The sequence below is a fragment of the Mobula hypostoma genome, chromosome 5 (assembly GCF_963921235.1).
Source record: "Mobula hypostoma chromosome 5, sMobHyp1.1, whole genome shotgun sequence".
NCBI classification, from domain to species: Eukaryota; Metazoa; Chordata; class Chondrichthyes; order Myliobatiformes; family Myliobatidae; genus Mobula; species Mobula hypostoma.
The window spans coordinates 4,762,440-4,783,144 of NC_086101.1; the positions used below are offsets into that span (position 1 = coordinate 4,762,440).

The 20,705-nt window shown below is 53.1% G+C and overlaps 1 protein-coding gene across 1 annotated transcript in view; it reads left to right on the forward strand.

The window, feature by feature from the left end:
• The first annotated feature begins 432 nt into the window (after positions 1 to 432).
• The window catches only part of atf6b (activating transcription factor 6 beta), a 156,080-nt gene continuing 135,807 nt past the window's right edge, over positions 433 to 20,705 (forward strand). Inside the window, exon 1 of the mRNA XM_063047913.1 lies at positions 433 to 603. Coding sequence (XP_062903983.1) covers positions 543 to 603 — 61 coding nt within the window. The 5' untranslated portion in view covers positions 433 to 542. The remainder of the gene's footprint in view (positions 604 to 20,705) is intronic.

Below are 20,705 nucleotides of genomic sequence, written 5' to 3' on the forward strand. Positions count from 1 at the left end.
CCCTCGCCCAGGACGCTGAGCTACCGGCCGCAGTCAGGACTTCCGCGGCTGGCCCCGACGTTGATTGATGGAACCGTCCGCCAATCGAATGAGGCGACGGCTGCTCAGCACGATGGGAACAGCTTCTATGCTGGGATTGGCCGACTCCTGATCGTCGGAACGGATTGGTGGTGGTGATTGGCCGATCTCAGAGCGCTGTGTGCTAATTCTTGACTAGGATTGGACAATCCGTCACCAAATTTAATGGGTTTTGCGCGGCGATAGGTCAAGCTGCAGAAACGGTCTGTGGGGCACGGATTGGCCAATCCCTGAACGATGGGAGCGGATTGTGCCTAGTGATTGGGCAAACACTGAGCGATGTGAGCGGCTCCTGTTGGGGATTGGTCAAGCGCTTCGTCACTCAGTGAGGGGGAGGGGTGGGTTTCCGGTGATGGGCCTGGGCCTTTTGAGGGTGTCAGGTTGGAATAGAAGGCCGACAATTGACTTTTGAGGCGTCGCGCTCAGGAAACGGAGGGGCGGACAACACCCTATCTTCAGGCGCCATGGCAACGGAGCTGGACAGTCGGTTCTTCGCGGACAACCTGCTGAGCAGCGAGGATTGGGGTAGGAAAGGGAGAGGAGTGATGGGGAGGGAAGTGGAGGTGGGGGGTAAGGGGAAGGAGGTGGGGGGGTAAGGGGAAGTGGAGGTGGGGGGGTAAGGGGAAGTGGAGGTGGGGGGGTAAGGGGAAGAGGAGGTGGGGAGGGGAAGAGAGGGGGTGAAGGGTAGGGGAAAGGGGAAAGGGATGGTGAAGAGGGATTGGGAAGGGTGAAGAGGGGTAGGGGAGGGGGAGGGTGAAGAGTGGTAGGGGAGGGGGAAGAGGGGGTGGGGAAGGGAAGGGGAAGAGGGGGAGGGGAGGGGGAGGGTGAAGAGTGGTAGGGGAGGGGGAAGAGGGGGTGGGGAGGGGAAGGGGAAGAGGGGGTGGGGAGGGGAAGGGGATGGTGAAGAGGGGTTGGAAGGGTGTAGGGGAGGGGAAGGGTGAAGAGTGGTAGGGGAGGGGGAAGAGGGGGTGGGGAAGGGAAGGGGAAGAGGGGTAGGGGAGGGGGAGGGTGAAGAGTGGTAGGGGAGGGGGAAGAGGGGGTGGGGAGGGGAAGGGGAAGAGGGGGTGGGGAGGGGAAGGGGATGGTGAAGAGGGGTTGGGAAGGGTGTAGGGGAGGGGAAGGGTGAAGAGGGGTAGGGGAGGGGGAGGGTGAAGAGTGGTAGGGGAGGGGGAAGAGGGGGTGGGGAAGGGAAGGGGAAGAGGGGGTGGGGAGGGGAAGGGGAAGAGGGGGTGGGGAGGGGAAGGGGATGGTGAAGAGGGGTTGGAAGGGTGTAGGGGAGGGGAAGGGTGAAGAGTGGTAGGGGAGGGGGAAGAGGGGGTGGGGAAGGGAAGGGGAAGAGGGGTAGGGGAGGGGGAGGGTGAAGAGTGGTAGGGGAGGGGGAAGAGGGGGTGGGGAGGGGAAGGGGAAGAGGGGGTGGGGAGGGGAAGGGGATGGTGAAGAGGGGTTGGGAAGGGTGTAGGGGAGGGGAAGGGTGAAGAGGGGTAGGGGAGGGGGAGGGTGAAGAGTGGTAGGGGAGGGGAAGGGGAAGAGGGGGTGGGGAGGGGAAGGGGATGGTGAAGAGGGGTTGGGAAGGGTGTAGGGGAGGGGAAGGGTGAAGAGGGGTAGGGGAGGGGGAGGGTGAAGAGTGGTAGGGAAGGGGGAAGAGGGGGTGGGGAAGGGAAGGGGAAGAGGGGGTGGGGAGGGGAAGGGGAAGAGGGGGTGGGGAGGGGAAGGGGAAGAGGGGGTGGGGAGGGGAAGGGGATGGTGAAGAGGGGTTGGGAAGGGTGTAGGGGAGGGGAAGGGTGAAGAGGGGTAGGGTAGGGGGAGGGTGAGGGGGTAGGGTAGGGGGAGGGTGAAGAGTGGTAGGGGAGGGGGAAGAGGGGGTGGGGAGGGGAAGGGGAAGAGGGGGTGGGGAGGGGAAGGGGATGGTGAAGAGGGGTTGGAAGGGTGTAGGGGAGGGGGAGGGTGAAGAGTGGTAGGGGAAGGGGAAGAGGGGGTGGGGAGGGGGAAGGGGAAGAGGGGGTGGGGAGGGGAAGGGGAAGAGGGGGTGGGGAGGGGAGGGGGAGGGTGAAGAGTGGTAGGGGAGGGGGAAGAGGGGGTGGGGAGGGGAAAGGGAAGAGGGGGTGGGGAGGGGAAGGGGATGGTGAAGAGGGGTTGGGAAGGGTGTAGGGGAGGGGAAGGGTGAAGAGGGGTAGGGGAGGGGGAGGGTGAAGAGTGGTAGGGGAGGGGGAAGAGGGGGTGGGGAGGGGAAAGGGAAGAGGGGGTGGGGAGGGGAAGGGGATGGTGAAGAGGGGTTGGGAAGGGTGTAGGGGAGGGGAAGGGTGAAGAGGGGTAGGGGAGGGGGAGGGTGAAGAGTGGTAGGGGAGGGGGAAGAGGGGGTGGGGAGGGGAAAGGGAAGAGGGGGTGGGGAGGGGGTGGGGATGGTGAAGAGGGGTTGGAAGGGTGTAGGGGAGGGGAAGGGTGAAGAGGGGTAGGGGAGGGGGAGGGTGAAGAGGGGTAGGGGAGGGGGAAGAGGGGGTGGGGAGGGGAAGGGGATGGTGAAGAGGGGTTGGGAAGGGTGTAGGGGAGGGGAAGGGTGAAGAGTGGTAGGGGAGGGGGAAGAGGGGGTGGGGAAGGGAAGGGGAAGAGGGGGTGGGGAGGGGAGGGGGAAGAGGGGGTGGGAAGGGTGTAGGGGAGGGGAAGGGTGAAGAGGGGTAGGGGAGGGGGAAGAGGGGGTGGGGAGGGGATGGTGAAGAGGGGTTGGGAAGGGTGTAGGGGAGGGGGAGGGTGAAGAGGGGTAGGGGAGGGGGAAGAGGGGGTGGGGAGGGGAAGGGGAAGAGGGGGTGGGGAGGGGAGGGGGAAGAGGGGGTGGGGAGGGGAAGGGGAAGAGGGGGAGGGGAGGGGAAGGGGATGGTGAAGAGGGGTTGGGAAGGGTGTAGGGGAGGGGAAGGGTGAAGAGGGGTAGGGGAGGGGGAGGGTGAAGAGTGGTAGGGGAGGGGGAAGAGGGGGTGGGGAGGGGAAAGGGAAGAGGGGGTGGGGAGGGGAAGGGGATGGTGAAGAGGGGTTGGGAAGGGTGTAGGGGAGGGGGAGGGTGAAGAGGGGTAGGGGAGGGGGAAGAGGGGGTGGGGAGGGGGAAGGGGAAGAGGGGGAGGGGTAGGGAAGGGCCGGGAGAGATGGGGGTGAAGAGAGGGAAAGAAGATGTCATGAAGACCATTTTGCTGGTGGTTTTGAAGTCTCTCTACTCAATGGTTTCTGAATCTTTGTCCCAAAGAGACATTGTCATTGGAAATGTTCGAAGCAGGGACCAGTAGATGCAGCGCAGTGTGAGATTGGCTCGGTCAGATCATAACGGGCCATTTGTCCCTTTACAGCTGCACTGGGAAGATGTACAAAGTCCCTCTTAATAAGTGGCATAGCGTGTATTTCAGAAATCTATCCGGATTCCTGGTTGCTTTCCCAGATTCTGACTGATAGGAGCAAGGAAGCTGGATGATGAGGGTGTGAATCCACAGGTAGGAACGACAGGCAGCTGATACCAAGGAAATTCATGGATGAGCTCGGGGGTACAGGACTGTACTGAAGGAAGAATTCGAGGAGTAAAAAAGGTTAGATCCACATGAGCTTTATTTGTCAATGGCACACCGGAACATCAGTGAAATGTGTCATTTAAGTCAGTGACCAACGCAGTCCGAAAGCAGCCAGCAAGTATCACCATGCTTCCAGTATCAACCGAGCATGCCCACAACTGCTAACCCTAATCCGAATGCCTTTGGAAGGTGGGAGGAAGCCCACGGGGAGAATGTACAGATTCCTCGCAGGCTGTGATGGGGATTGAATCCTGATGTTGTGATCGCTAGTGCTGTGAAGCGTTTCGCTAACTGCTATGCTACTGCGTAGCTACTGACACTACTGTGCCCCCAAACGGGGTGCATGCAATACTTTAGAGAGAAAATTCAGGGAAAAACGAAGAGATCTCGCAAGTTTATTACGGGTGAAAAGATTAACTAGAGAGAGGTTAGGGCCTCACAACAAAAAGAGGGCACCAGAGTGTGGAATGGCAGGAGATGTGCAAGGTCTCCAGTGAATGTTTCTCCTTTGCCTTTACTGTGGGGAAAGACTTGAAGATTTGGGAACTGGGAAGAGTCAATGGGATGCCTTTACTCAGAGAGTGGTAGCTGTGTGGAACGAGCTTCCAGCAGAAGTGGTGGAGGCAGGTTCGATGTTGTCGTTTAAAGTTAAATTGGACAGCTATATGGACAGGAAAGGAATGGAGGGTTATGGGCTGAGTGCAGGTCGGTGCGACTAGGTGAGAGTAAGCGTTCGGCACGGACCGTGCTGTAATTGTTATATGGTCTTCAGGATGGTCCACATTATATTAGAGAAGATACTGCGTGTCTTAAAAGGTATGAAGGTAGATAATCTCCAGGTCCTGACCAGCTATGTCCAAGAACACTGTTGGGGGCTGGAGATGAAGCAACCAGGGTGAAAGATGTGGCTTTTCCAGATTTCAGTAAGGTCAGAAATAAAGTTCAGTGTGGCAGCCTGCTGTGAAAGATTAGATCGCAGGTCATCCGGAGAGAGATGGCTAACTGAATATACAGCCGACTGATCGTCGAAAATAGTTGACAGGGAAGCTTGTTTTCTCTGATTGGAAGCCAGTGATGCTGGGCTGCCTCAGGTCAGTGATTCGACTGGGGGCTGGTGTAACTATGGGCGGTGACAGTGGTGTGTCTCTGGGGTCAGTGATCGATGTCAGTGGTGTGTCTCGGGGGTCAGTGATCGATGTCAGTGGTGTGTCTCAGGGGTCAGTGATCGGACTGGGGGCTGATGACAGTGGTGTGTCTCGGGGGTCAGTGATCGGTGACAGTGTTGTGTCTCGGGGGTCAGTGATCGATGTCAGTGGTGTGTCTCGGGGGTCAGTGATCGGTGACAGTGTTGTGTCTCGGGGGTCAGTGATCGATGTCAGTGGTGTGTCTCAGGGGTCAGTGATCGGACTGGGGGCTGATGACAGTGGTGTGTCTCGGGGGGTCAGTGATCGGTGACAGTGTTGTGTCTCGGGGGTCAGTGATCGATGTCAGTGGTGTGTCTCAGGGGTCAGTGGTTGGTGACAGTGGTGTGTCTCGGGGGATCAGTGATCGGTGACAGTGGTGTGTCTCGGGGGATCAGTGATCGGTGACAGTGGTGTGTCTCGGGGGGGTCAGTGATCGGTGACAGTGGTGTGTCTCGGGGGTCAGTGATCGGTGACAGTGGTGTGTCTCGGGGGTTCAGTGATCGGTGACAGTGGTGTGTTCAGGGGGTCAGTGATCGGTGACAGTGGTGTGTCTCGGGGGTCAGTGATCGGTGACAGTGGTGTGTCTCGGGGGTCAGTGATCGGTGACAGTGTTGTGTCTCGGGGGGTCAGTGATCGGTGACAGTGGTGTGTTCAGGGGGTCAGTGATCGGTGACAGTGGTGTGTCTCGGGGGGTCAGTGATCGGTGACAGTGGTGTGTTCAGGGGGTCAGTGATCGGTGACAGTGGTGTGTCTCGGGGGTCAGTGATCGGTGACAGTGGTGTGTCTCGGGGGTCAGTGATCGGTGACGGTGTGTGTTGGGGGTCAGTGATAGATGACAGTGTTGTGTCTCGGGGGGTCAGTGATCGGTGACAGTGGTGTGTCTCTGGGGTCAGTGATCGGACTGGGGGCTGATGACAGTGTTGTGTCTCGGGGGGGTCAGTGATCGGTGACAGTGTTGTATCTCGGGGGGTCAGTGATCGGTGACAGTGGTGTGTCTCGGGGGGTCAGTGATCGGTGACAGTGGTGTGTCTCGGGGGTCAGTGATCGGTGACAGTGGTGTGTTCGGGGGGTCAGTGATCGGTGACAGTGATGTGTCTCGGGGGTCAGTGTGATCGGTGACGGTGTGTGTTGGGGGTCAGTGATCGATGACAGTGTTGTGTCTCGGGGGGTCAGTGATCGGTGACAGTGGTGTGTCTCGGGGGTCAGTGACCGGTGACAGTGGTGTGTCTCGGGGGTCAGTGATCGGTGACAGTGGTGTGTCTCGGGGGTCAGTGATCGGTGACAGTGGTGTGTTCGGGGGGTCAGTGATCGGTGACAGTGGTGTGTCTCGGGGGGGTCAGTGATCGGTGACAGTGGTGTGTCTCGGGGGGGTCAGTGATCGGTGACAGTGGTGTGTCTCGGGGGGTCAGTGATCGGTGACAGTGGTGTGTCTCGGGGGGGTCAGTGATCGGTGACAGTGGTGTGTCTCGGGGGGGTCAGTGATCGGTGACGGTGTTGTGTCTCGGGGGGTCAGTGATCGATGACAGTGGTGTGTCTCGGGGGGTCAGTGATCGGTGACGGTGTTGTGTCTCGGGGGGTCAGTGATCGGTGACAGTGGTGTGTCTCGGGGATCAGTGATCGATGACAGTGTTGTGTCTCGGGGGGTCAGTGATCGGTGACAGTGGTGTGTCTCGGGGGTCAGTGATCGGTGACAGTGGTGTGTCTCGGGGGGTCAGTGATCGGTGACAGTGGTGTGTTCGGGGGGTCAGTGATCGATGACAGTGTTGTGTCTCGGGGGTCAGTGATCGGTGACAGTGGTGTGTCTCGGGGGTCAGTGATCGGTGACAGTGGTGTGTTCGGGGGGTCGGTGATCGATGACAGTGGTGTGTCTCGGGGGTCAGTGATCGGTGACAGTGGTGTGTCTCGGGGGTCAGTGATCGGTGACAATGGTGTGTTCGGGGGGTCAGTGATCGGTGACAGTGGTGTGTCTCGGGGGGTCAGTGATCGGTGACAGTGGTGTGTTCGGGGGGTCAGTGACCGATGACAGTGGTGTGTCTCGGGGGTCAGTGACCGGTGACAGTGTTGTGTCTCGGGGGGTCAGTGATCGGTGACAGTGGTGTGTCTCGGGGGTCAGTGATCGGTGACAGTGGTGTGTTCGGGGGGTCAGTGATCGATGACAGTGGTGTGTCTCGGGGGTCAGTGATCGATGACAGTGTTGTGTCTCGGGGGTCAGTGATCGGTGACAGTGGTGTGTCTCGGGGGGGTCAGTGATCGGTGACAGTGGTGTGTCTCGGGGGGTCAGTGATCGGTGACAGTGATGTGTCTCGGGGGTCAGTGATCGGTGACAGTGATGTGTCTCGGGGGTCAGTGATCGGTGACGGTGTGTGTTGGGGGTCAGTGATCGATGACAGTGTTGTGTCTCGGGGGGTCGGTGATCGGTGACAGTGGTGTGTCTCGGGGGGTCAGTGATCGGTGACGGTGTGTGTTGGGGGTCAGTGATCGGTGACAGTGTTGTGTCTCGGGGGGTCAGTGATCGGTGACAGTGGTGTGTCTGGTGGGGGGGGTCAGTGATCGGTGACAGTGTTGTGTCTCGGGGGTCAGTGATCGGTGACAGTGTTGTGTCTCGGGGGTCAGTGATCGGTGACGGTGTGTGTTGGGGGTCAGTGATCGGTGACAGTGGTGTGTCTCAGGGGGTCAGTGATCGGTGACAGTGGTGTGTCTCGGGGGTCAGTTATCGATGACAGTGTTGTGTCTCGGGGGTCAGTGATCGGTGACAGTGGTGTGTCTGGTGGGGGGGGTCAGTGATCGGTGACAGTGGTGTGTTCGGGGGGTCAGTGATCGGTGACAGTGGTGTGTCTCAGGGGTCAGTGATCGGTGACAGTGGTGTGTCTCGGGGGTCAGTGATCCGTGACAGTGGTGTGTCTCGGGGGGTCAGTGATCGATGACAGTGGTGTGTCTCGGGGGGGTCAGTGATCGGTGACAGTGGTGTGTTCGGGGGGTCAGTGATCGGTGACAGTGGTGTGTCTCGGGGGTCAGTGATCGGTGACAGTGGTGTGTTCGGGGGTCAGTGATCAGTGACAGTGACGTGTCTCGGGGGGGTCAGTGATCGGTGACAGTGGTGTGTTCGGGGGGGTCAGTGATCGGTGACAGTGGTGTGTCTCGGGGGGTCAGTGATCGGTGACAGTGGTGTGTCTCGGGGGTCAGTGATCGGTGACAGTGGTGTGTCTCGGGGGGTCAGTGATCGGTGACAGTGGTGTGTCTCGGGGGTCAGTGATCGGTGACAGTGGTGTGTCTCGGGGGGTCAGTGATCGGTGACAGTGGTGTGTCTCGGGGGGTCAGTGACCGGTGACAGTGACGTGTCTCGGGGGTCAGTGATCGGTGACAGTGTTGTGTCTCGGGGGGTCAGTGACCGGTGACAGTGGTGTGTCTCGGGGGGTCAGTGATCGGTGACAGTGGTGTGTCTCGGGGGGTCAGTGATCGGTGACAGTGGTGTGTTCGGGGGTCAGTGATCGATGACAGTGACGTGTCTCGGGGGTCAGTGATCGGTGACAGTGGTGTGTCTCGGGGGTCAGTGACCGGTGACAGTGGTGTGTCTCGGGGGGTCAGTGATCGGTGACAGTGGTGTGTCTCGGGGGTCAGTGATCGATGACAGTGGTGTGTCTCGGGGGGTCAGTGATCGGTGACGGTGTGTGTTGGGGGTCAGTGATCGGTGACAGTGGTGTGTCTCGGGGGGTCAGTGATCGGTGACAGTGGTGTGTTCGGGGGGGTCAGTGATCGGTGACAGTGGTGTGTCTCGGGGGTCAGTGATCAGTGACAGTGACGTGTCTCGGGGGGGTCAGTGATCGGTGACAGTGGTGTGTCTCGGGGGTCAGTGACCGGTGACAGTGGTGTGTCTCGGGGGGTCAGTGATCGGTGACAGTGGTGTGTCTCGGGGGTCAGTGATCGATGACAGTGGTGTGTCTCGGGGGGTCAGTGATCGGTGACGGTGTGTGTTGGGGGTCAGTGATCGGTGACAGTGGTGTGTCTCGGGGGGTCAGTGATCGGTGACAGTGGTGTGTTCGGGGGGGTCAGTGATCGGTGACAGTGGTGTGTTCGGGGGGTCAGTGACCGGTGACAGTGTTGTGTCTCGGGGGTCAGTGATCGGTGACAGTGGTGTGTTCGGGGGGTCAGTGATCGGTGACAGTGGTGTGTCTCGGGGGGTCAGTGATCGGTGACGGTGTGTGTTGGGGGTCAGTGATCGGTGACAGTGGTGTGTCTCGGAGGGTCAGTGATCGGTGACGGTGTGTGTTGGGGGTCAGTGATCGGTGACAGTGGTGTGTCTCGGAGGGTCAGTGATCGGTGACGGTGTGTGTTGGGGGTCAGTGATCGGTGACAGTGGTGTGTCTCGGGGGTCAGTGATCGGTGACAGTGGTGTGTGTTGGGGGTCAGTGATCGGTGACAGTGGTGTGTCTCGGGGGGTCAGTGATCGGTGACAGTGGTGTGTTCGGGGGGGTCAGTGATCGGTGACAGTGGTGTGTCTGGGGGGTCAGTGATCCGTGACAGTGGTGTGTCTCGGGGGTCAGTGATCGGTGACAGTGGTGTGTTCGGGGGGGGTCAGTGATTGGTGACAGTGGTGTGTTCGGGGGGGTCAGTGATCGGTGACAGTGGTGTGTCTCGGGGGTCAGTGATCGGTGACAGTGGTGTGTCTCGGGGGTCAGTGATCGGTGACAGTGGTGTGTCTCGGCGGGGGGGTTCAGTGATCGGTGACAGTGGTGTGTCTGGTGGGGGGGGGTCAGTGATCGGTGACAGTGGTGTGTTCGGGGGGTCAGTGATCGGTGACTGGTGTGTTGGGGGGGTCAGTGATCGGTGACAGTGGTGTGTTCGGGGGGTCAGTGATCGGTGACAGTGGTGTGTCTGGTGGGGGGGGTCAGTGATCGGTGACAGTGGTGTGTTCGGGGGGTCAGTGACTGGTGACAGTGGTGTGTCTCGGCGGGGGGGTCAGTGATCGGTGACAGTGGTGTGTTTGGGGGGGTCAGCGATCGGTGACAGTGGTGTGTCTCGGGGGGGTCAGTGATCGATGACAGTGGTGTGTCTCGGGGGGGTCAGTGATCGATGACAGTGTTGTGTCTCGGGGGGTCAGTGATCGGTGACAGTGTTGTGTCTCGAGGGGTCAGTGATCGGTGACAGTGGTGTGTCTCGGGGGGTCAGTGATCGGTGACAGTGGTGTGTCTCGGGGGTCAGTGATCGGTGACAGTGGTGTGTCTCGGGGGTCAGTGATCGGTGACAGTGGTGTGTCTCGGGGGGTCAGTGATCGATGACAGTGGTGTGTCTCGGGGGTCAGTGATCGGTGACAGTGTTGTGTCTCGGAGGGTCAGTGATCGATGACGGTGATGTGTCTCGGAGGTCAGTGATCGATGACAGTGATGTGTCTCGGGGGTCAGTGATCGATGACAGTGGTGTGTTCGGGGGGTCAGTGATCGATGACAGTGTTGTGTCTCGGAGGGTCAGTGATCGGTGACAGTGGTGTGTCTCGGGGGATCAGTGATCGGTGACAGTGGTGTGTCTCGGGGATCAGTGATCGGTGACGGTGTGTGTTGGGGGGGGTCAGTGATCGGTGACAGTGTTGTGTCTCGGGGATCAGTGATCGGTGACAGTGGTGTGTCTCGGGGGTCAGTGATCGGTGACAGTGGTGTGTCTCACGGGGGCAGGGCGGGGTCAGTGATCGGTTTGGAGGCTGGTGACAGTGCAGTACCTCAGGGGCTGGTGCTTGGACATAGGCTGGCTTGGACATCCTGCCTGTAGTGAAGCAGGATGGGAGGTGACTTGATGGAGGTGTGTAAGATGATATGAATCACAGATCAAGTGGATAGCTGGAGATTTTATTGCATGGCAGAAATGGTTTAACAGGAGAGTGCATAATTTCGGGGTAACTGGTGAATAGTATGGAGTAGGGGTGTCAGGGGTAGTTTTTTTTAGTGCAAGGAGTGCAGGGTGTGTGGAACATGCTGTTGGGCCGCCATCGCCGCAGATACAATTGGGATATTTGAGAGACCTCGATCGGCACATGGGTGATAGAAAAATGGAAGCTATGTGGAGGGAAGGTTTAGATTGATCTTTGAGTGGGTTAAAAGTTTGGCACAGCTTTATAGACTGACAGGCCTGTATTGTTCTGTTCTGTTCTCTGTTCCAAAGCTGCTGAACCACTTCAGTGTTCAAGTGCACCGACCCTGTGATATGATGCAATCTGTCAGTGTGAATGTTAACAAGAGCCACGTCGCTCTCTTGAAAGTAGCAAGACAAGTTAAGGCGCTTTTTTTTAAAAGGAAAAATAATGATTATCAGTCCTTAACCTGCATTTCTGGTTTCTACTTGGAGAAAGGTGTATGGTGTAGCAAAGCTTCACTTGGTTGATTTCTGGAGTTTGTCGATTTGTTTTTTTCCTCTGTGATGTGAGATTACAGAGTGTTGTTCTGTCATTGTTTGAGTTCAGCAAAGAGGTGATTCTGAGTGGCCTAGAAGGACTGTGCGGGAGGCAGTGTTACTCAGGCTGGGGAGTGTGATAACGCAGTAGCACAGCGGCTACTGCATTGCTTTACAGCACCAGCGATCTGAAGGTTGGAGGTCAATTCTTACAGCCAGTGGCTGTGGTTTGCGTGGGTTTCGTCTGGGTACTCTGGTTTCCAACCACATTCCAAAGACCTACAGGTTCGGGTTCATAAATTGTGGGCATGCTGTGTTGGCGCCAGAAGCACGTGGGCACCTGCAACCGGCCCTCAGCATGTTGCTGGACTGTGTTGGTCATTGAAATGCATCATTTTTGCGTCACTGTACAGTTCGGTGCACGTGTGACAAATCTGTTGAATGGTTGTTTTGAGGGCAGAGTCAGTGTTCGGTGCAGAGACGTAGGAGACCACAGCAGTGGCAAATGAAACATGAAGCTCTCTCTGGCTTGTTGTTATGTAAATTTGAATAGTGTTTGCATAAGGCGTGGGTGAATAGTGCCATTGTTCCCAGGAATTGTCTCCTAGGAATTAGGACTTTCATACTCAAGTTGTGCAAGACATTGGTGAGGCCAGATTTGGGATGTTGTATGCAGTTTAGGTCAGCTACCTACAGGAAAGATGTAAATGAGATTGAAAGAGTACAGAGAGAGTTTCTGAGGATCTTGTCAGACTTGACGACTTGAGTTAGATTCGATTGTTGTCATTTAGTAATGCATGCATTAAGAAATGATACAATATTCCTCCCGTGTGATATCACAGAAACACAGGACAGACCAAGACTGAAAAACTAACAAAAACCACATAGTTATAGCATATAGTTACAACAGTGCAACAATACCATAACATGATGAAGAACAGGCCATGGGCACAGTAAAAAAATTCAAAGTCTCTCGGAAGTCCCACATCTCACGCAGATGGGAGAAGGAAGAAAACTCTCCCTGCCATGCCCGACCACAGTCCGACCACACTCTTAAGTCGTCCGAAAACTTCAAGCTCCGATCAGCCTTCCGAGCACCATCTCTGCCGAACGCTTCGACCTCAGCCTGGGTCGCCAGCAGCAGGCAAAGCCGGGGATTTTGGGGCCTGCCCTCTGGAGATTCTTGATCGCACAGAAGCAGCGGCAGCGAACCAGGCATTTCAGAAATTTCTCCAGATGTTCCTCTGCTTCTCATGTCTGTCTCCATCAAATCAGAATTGTGCACGGCGTCCTACTTACAAATATGATATCATTTCACCGGAGAGCTGCGCGCGCGGCGTCGCACCGCCATCTTCTCCTCCCGCCTGTTATGGTGACAGGACAGGCTGAATAGGGGACTTCCGATAGTACTATGCACATTTATGAGGGGTATACATAGGAAAAATGCAAACAGGCTTGTTCCACTGGAGGTCATGGGTGTAGGGTGAAAGGCAAAATGCTTAAAAGGAACATCGTCACTCAGGGTGGTAAGAGTGTGGAACAAGCTGCTAACGGAAGCTGAAGATGGCTTATATGCATTGATTGTATGTCCACAAAGTGACGCTTGGCACAGGAGTGTCTGTACATAAGGTGACTGGCAGGAAATGATCAAGTAGTGGTGTTTTGGGGGTGGGGGTGTTGAACAGTCTTTCGGTTTGGGGTAACTGTTTTTGAGTCAGGTAGTCCAGGCATGGATGTGGGCGTAGCCTCACTGATGGGAGTGGGACTGGCATTAAATCTGCCATTATCCAGGTCTCTCGAGGTAACTCAGGACTGACAAAGCAGCAACTCAGTTGCAGGGTGGAAATGGAAAGATTGCAGGTGCTGCAAACTGAAAATAACAGGCACGCAGACACTCTACAGGGTGAAATAAGCAGTCAACGTTTTGGGGTAAGATCCTCAATCAGGACTTGAGGAAGCGCCTCTGCCCAAAACATGGACTCTGTCCCTCCAACGATGCTGCCTGACCTGCTGAGTTCTTCCAGCATTTTGTGTGTGTTGCAGTGGGTTTCCAGCATCTGCAGACTCCCGTGTTTGCAAACTGAGAACGCTGGTATCAGTCAGTCGGCCGGGCAGCCTCTGAGGATGTGTTACCATGGTAACTGCCTGGCCTGCTGAGTGCTTTGAGCATTTCCTGTGCTTATTACAGAACAGGCCATTGCATACTGAGAGATCCCGTTAGTATTAGCTGACCAAAGGCAGGTTGACTTGGTTACAGTAGCTTTACAACGCCAGTTGTCAGATCAGGATTCAATTCCCGCTACTGTGTGTAAGACATTTGTGTGCTCTTCCCCATGACCACCTGGGTATCCTACCACATTCCCAAAATGTACAGATTAGGGTCGGACACCTGTGGGCTGCCCCCAGAACATCCTTGGACTATGTTGGTTATTGGTGCAAACAATACATTTTACCGTATGTTTCGATGTACATGTGACAAGTAAAGCTCATCTTCAAAGATCTTCATGTTTCATCCCTGGGGTCAGTTTGGTAAATCAGTTGCCATGTGACAAATAAAGCTAAACTTTACCTTTGCAATCTCTACCCTGCCAACAAATCCCGCCCACCCTGCTCATGGACTGTTTGTCTCACTCCCATCAGGGAGGAGGCTGTGTAGCATCCACGCCAGGACCACCAGACTCGAAAACAGTTACTTTCCCCAAGCAGTGAGACTGATCAACACCTCCGCCCACTAACCCACCCCTCCACACCTCCAACCACCACTACTTTATCATTTCCTCTCAGTCACCTTATGTACAGATGCTTCTGTGTTTAGCTTCACTTTATATCATCATCACATGTTGTGTCATATGACGTGAGGTCATGATCATGGTTGTTCTTGGCAAATTTCTCTACAGAAGTGGTTTGCCATTGTCTTTTGGGCAGTGTCTTTACAAGACGGGTGACCACAGCCATTACCAATACTCTTCGGAGATTGTCTGCCTGGCGTCAGTGGTCGCATAACCAGGGCTTGTGATATGCACCGGCTGCTCGTACGACCACCCACCACCTGCTCCCATGGCTTCACATGGCCCTGAGTGGTCGGGCTGGTGGAGGTCGTTTGGTGCTAAGTGGGTGTTACACCTTGCCCAAGGGTGACCTGCAGGTTAGTGGAGGGAAGGAGCACCTTCCATCTCTTTTGGTAGAGACGTATCTCCACCCCACCACCCTTCTTGTGTATTCACCTCCTTTGGAAGTTTTCATGTTTAATTGTTTTGCAACATTGAATCACAGTGGATTTAATTTGGCTTTTTTAGCACTGATTAACAGAAAAAGACTGTGTCAAAGTGAAGCAACGCACATCAAATTTGCTGGTGAATGCAGCAGGCCAGGCAGCATCTCTAGGAAGAGGTACAGTCGACGTTTCGGGCCGAGACCCTTCGTCAGGACTAACTGAAAGAAGAGCTAGTAAGAGACTGGGAGATCGTTTTGCTGAACACCTACACTCTGTCTGCCAGAGAAAGCAGGATCTCCCAGTGGCCACACATTTTAATTCCACATCCCCTTCCCATTCTGATATGTCTATCCACGGCCTCCTCTACTGTAAAGATGAAGCCACACTCGGGTTGGAGGAACAACACCTTATATTCCGTCTGGGTAGCCTCCAACCTGATGGCATGGACATTGACTTCTCTAACTTCCACTAATGCCCCACCTCCCCCTCAGACCCCATCCGTTATTTATTTATATACACACATTCTTTCTCTCTCTCTCTCTCTCTCTCTCCTTTTTCTCCCTCTGTCCCTCAGACTATACCCCTTGCCTATCCTCTGGGTTTTCCCCCCTCCCCCTTTTCTTTCTCCCTAGGCCTCCTGTCCCATGATCCTCTCATATCTCTTTTGCCTATCACCTGTCCAGCTCTTGGCTCCATCCCTCCCCCTCCTGTCTTCTCCTATCATTTTGGATCTCCCCCTCCCTCTCCCACTTTCCAATCTCTTACTAGCTCTTCCTTCAGTTAGTCCTGAGGAAGGGTCTTGGCCCGAAACGTCGACTGTACCTCTTCCTAGAGATGCTGCCTGGCCTGCTGCGTTCACCAGCAAATTTGATGTGTGTTGCTTGAATTTCCAGCATCTGCAGAATTCCTCGTGTTTACGTGTCAAAGTGAGAACAGATCTCTACAAATCTCTACATGATCTACATTCATTACAAATATAAAACACAAAATAATTGATTACATACATTGTGGGCCGAAGGGCCTGTACTGTGCTGTACTGTTCTATGTTCTGTAAGTATTTTCCCCCTTTAGTATGACACACCAAATCACCACTGGTGCAGCCAATTGGCTTTAGAAGTCACATAATTAGTTAAATGGAGATCGCTGTGTGCAGTTAAGGTGTTCCAAATGATTATAGTAAAAATACACTTGTATCTGGAAGGTCCAACTGCTGGAGAGTCAGTATCCTGGCAAAAACTACACCATGAAGACAAAAGAACACTCCAAGCAACTCCGCGAAAAGGTTATTGAAAAGCACAAGTCAGGAGATGGATACAAGAGAATTTCCAAGTCACTGAATATCCCTTGGAGTACAGTTAAGTCAATCATCAAGAAATGGAAAGAATATGGTACAGCTGTAAATCTCCCTAGAGCAGGCCGTCCTCAAAAACTGAGTGACTGTACAAGAAGGGGACCAGTGAGGGAGGCTACTAAAAGACCTATTCTATGACAGCTCTGGAGGAGTTACAAGCTTCAGTGGCTGAGATGGGAGAGACTACGTGTACAGCTGTTGCCCGGGTGCTTCACCAGTCACAGCTGTACAGGAAAGTGGTGAAGAGAAAGCCACTGTTGGGGATAAAAGCCTCGCATGAAATCTTGGCTTGAGTTTGCCAGAGGCTTGTAGGAGACTCTGAAGTCAGCTGGAAGAAGGTTCTATGGTCTGATGAAACCAAAATTGAGCTTTTTGGCCATCAGACTAAACGCTATGTTTGGCACATCATCAAAAACACACCATCCCTACCATGAAGCAGGTGGTGGCTACATCACGCTGTGGGGATGCTTCACTGCAGCAGGCCGTGGAAGGGTTGTGAAGGTAGAGGGTAAAATTATTATCTGAATGGTGGCCGATTAGGAAAAGGGGAGGTGCAACGAGACCTGGGTGTCATTATACACCAGTCATTGAAAGTGGGCATGCAGGTACAGCAGGCGGTGAAAAAGGCGAACGGTATGCTGGCATTTATAGCGAGAGGATTCGAGTACAGGAGCAGGGAGGTACTACTGCAGTTGTACAAGGCCTTGGTGAGACCACACCTGGAGTATTGTGTGCAGTTTTGGTCCCCTAATCTGAGGAAAGACATCTTTGCCATAGAGGGAGTACAAAGAAGGTTCACCAGATTGATTCCTGGGATGGCAGGTCTTTCATATGAAGAAAGACTGGATGAACTGGGCTTGTACTCGTTGGAATTTAGAAGATTGAGGGGGGATCTGATTGAAACGTATAAGATCCTAAAGGGATTGGACAGGCTAGATGCAGGAAGATTGTTCCCGATGTTGGGGAGGTCTAGAACGAGGGGTCACAGTTTGAGGATAGAGGGGAAGCCTTTTAGGACCGAGGTTAGGAAAAACTTCTTCACACAGAGAGTGGTGAATCTGTGGAATTCTCTGCCACAGCAAACTGTTGAGGCCAGTTCATTAGCTATGTTTAAAAGGAAGTTAGATATGGCCCTTGTGGCTACAGGGGTCAGGGGGTATGGAGGGAAGGCTGGGTTCTGAGTTGGATGATCAGCCATGATCATAATAAATGGCGGTGCAGGCTGGAAGGGCCGAATGGCCTACTCCTGCACCTATTTTCTATGTTTCTATGTTTCTATGAATGCCGTAGAATATGGGAAATCCTGGAAGAAAACCTGACGCAGTCTGCAAGAGCATTGTGACTTGGGAGAAGATTCGTTTTTCAGCAAGACAATGATCCCAAGTATAAAGCCAAAGCCACAGGAATGGCTTAAAAACAACGAAGTTATTGTCCTGGAGTGGCCAAGTCAGAGTCCAGACCTCAATCCAATTGAAAATTTGTGGCTGGACTTGAAACAGCTGTTCACTCAGAATCCCCATGCAGTCTGACAGAACTTTAGCAGTTTTGTAAAGAAGATGCTGAAAAAAATTTAGAGTCCGGATGTCCAAAGCTGATAGAGACCTATCCACACAGACTCGAGGCTGTAATTGCTGCAAAAGATGCATCTACTAAATACTGACTTGAAGGGGGATGCATACTTATGCAATGAGTTATTTTGTGTTTAATAATTCCAATTATGGTCTTATGATCTCATAAATTAAGACCTATTTGTAGAAATTTATTTTCACTTTGACATGAAAGAGTCTTTTCTGTTGATCAGTGTAAAAAAAAAAGCACCAAATTAAATCCACTGTGATTCTATATTGTAAACCAATCAAACATGAAAACTTCTGGGGGAGGGTGTGAATACTTTTTATAGGTACATGTGACTAAACACATTGATGAAGGTAGAGCCGTAGATGTAGTGTATATGGATTTCAGCAAGGCATTTGATAAGGTACCCCATGTAAGGCTTATTGAGAAAGTAAGGAGGCATGGGATCCAAGGGGACATTGCTTTGTGGATCCAGAATTAGCTTTCCCACAGAATGCAAAGAGTGGTTATAGACGGGTCATATTCTGCATAGAGGCCGGTGACCAGTGGTGGTTTGTTCTGGGACCCCTGCTCTTTGTGATTTTTATAAACCTGAATGAGAGAGTGGAGGGATGGCGTAGTAAATTTGCTGATGACACAAAGGTTGGGGGTGTTGTGGATAGTGTGGAGGGCTGTCAGAGGTTACAGCGGGACGTTGATAGGATGTAAAACTGGGCTGAGAAGTGGCAGATGGAGTTCAACCCAGATTAAGTGTGAGGTGGTTCATTTTGGTAGGTCAAATATGATGGCAGAATATAGTATTAATGGTAAGACTGTTGGCAGTGTGGAGGATCGGAGGGGTCTTGGGGTCCGAGTCCATGGGACACTCAAGGCTGCTACGCAGGTTGACTCTGTAGTTAAGAAGGCATACGGAGCATTAGCCTTCATCAATCGTGGGACTGAGTTTAAGAGCCAAGAAGTAATGTTGCAGCTATACAGGTTTCCCCCGCTATCCGAATGTAGAGCATTCCTTTGAAGCCGTTCGTGCCGAAATAGTGTGAACTGAAGAAGCAATTACCATTAATTTCTATGGGAAAATTTTTTGAGCGTTCCCAGACCCAAAAAAAACCTACCAAATCATAACAAATAGCACATAAAACTTAAAATAACACTAACATATAGTAAAAGCAGGAATGATATGATAAATACACAGCCTATATAAAGTAGAAATAATGTATGTACAGTGTAGTTTCACTGAACAGAGATTTGTAGAAAAAATCGGCATGTGTACACATGCGCACACAGGTGCCCGCGCAAGGCTTCATGGTCATGGTAGTCTTTCTTGGGGTAAACACAACGTATTTGACTGCTACTCTTCTCCATTGGCAACCCTCCCCTCCCTCCCCCACCACTGCCCCCGGTCGGCCGGTCCGCAAGAATATTGTCAATATTAAACCGGTCTGCGGTGCAAAAAAGGTTGGGAACCCCTGAGTTAAACCCATCTGCTGCCATTGCCCTCTGCACCTAGCCTACCCACATGTGTACCTGGACAACTAATGGGCCCACCTCAACTATTTCTGGCAGCCTGCTCCAAATACGCACCATCATTTGTGCAAAGAAGCCATCCCCGTAGTTTCTTGCCACGGAAGCGCAGCGTTATTGCGGCACTATTATAGCTTGGGGCGCGGACTCCGGCACCCTTGTTAGGATTCTCTGTGTATGTCCTCCCCGTGGAATGCGTCGGTTTCCCCAGGTTCCCTCCCGCAGTCTAAAGACGCACCAAGTAGGTTAGTTGGTCGTTGTACGTTATCCCGTGATTAGGTTGGGGTTAAATCGGAGTCGTTGGGGCTTGCTGGGCAGAGAGGACTGGAAGGGCCCTACTCAGCATAGTGTTTCCAAAGTAAAAATAAATAAAATAATTCTCTTGCCTCTGATCTTAAACATATACTCTCTTGTACAGATGAGAGACAGGACGTACAGAGAGGTAATTACACCCAAGGTGCAGGACATGGAAAACATAGAAAACATAGAAAAACATAGAAAATAGGTGCAGGAGTAGGCCATTCGGCCCTTCGAGCCTGCACTGCCATTTATTATGATCATGGCTGATCATCCAACTCAGAACCCTGCCCCAACCTTCCCTCCATACCCCCTGATCCCTTTAGCCACAAGGGCCATATCTAACTCCCTCTTAAATATAGCCAATGAACTGGCCTCAACTGTTTCCTGTGGCAGAGAATTCCACAGATTCACCACTCTCTGTGTGAAGAAGTTTTTCCTAATCTCGGTCCTAAAAGGCTTCCCCTTTATCCTCAAACTGTGACCCCTCGTTCTGGACTTCCCCAACCTTCCTGCATCTAGCCTGTCCAATCCCTTTAGGATTTTATACGTTTCAATCAGATCCCCCCTCAATCTTCTAAATTCCAACGAGTACAAGCCCAGTTCATCCAATCTTTCTTCATATGAAAGTCCTGCCATCCCAGGAATCAATCTGGTGAACCTTCTTTGTACTCCCTCTATGACAAGGATGTCTTTCCTCAGATTAGGGGACCAAAACTGCACACAATACTCCAGGTGTGGTCTCACCAAGGCCTTGTACAACTGCAGTAGTACCTCCCTGCTCCTGTACTCGAATCCCCTCGCTATAAATGCCAGCATACCATTCGCCTTTTTCACCACCTGTTGTACCTGCATGCCCACTTTCAATGACTGGTGTATAATGACACCCAGGTCTCGTTGCACCTCCCCTTTTCCTAATTGGCCACCATTCAGATAATAATCTGTTTTCCTATTTTTGCCACCAAAGTGGATAACTTCACATTTATCCACATTAAATTGCATCTGCCATGAATTTGCCCACTCACCCAACCTATCCAAGTCACCCTGCATCCTCTTAGCATCCTCCTCACAGCTAACACTGCCGCCCAGTTTCGTGTCATCCGCAAACTTGGAGATGCTGCATTTAATTCCCTCATCCAAGTCATTAATATATATTGTAAACAACTGGGGTCCCAGCACTGAGCCTTGCGGTACCCCACTAGTTCACTGCCTGCCATTCTGAAAAGGTCCCGTTTATTCCCACTCTTTGCTTCCTGTCTGCTAACCAATTCTCTATCCACATCAATACCTTACCCCCAATACCGTGTGCTTTAAGTTTGCACACTAATCTCCTGTGTGGGACCTTGTCAAAAGCCTTTTGAAAATCCAAATATACCACATCCACTGGTTCTCCCCTATCCACTCTACTAGTTACATCCTCAAAAAATTCAATGAGATTCGTCAGACATGATTTTCCTTTCACAAATCCATGCTGACTTTGTCCGATGATTTCACCGCTTTCCAAATGTACTGTTATCACATCTTTGATAACTGACTCCACCAGTTTCCCCACCACCGACGTT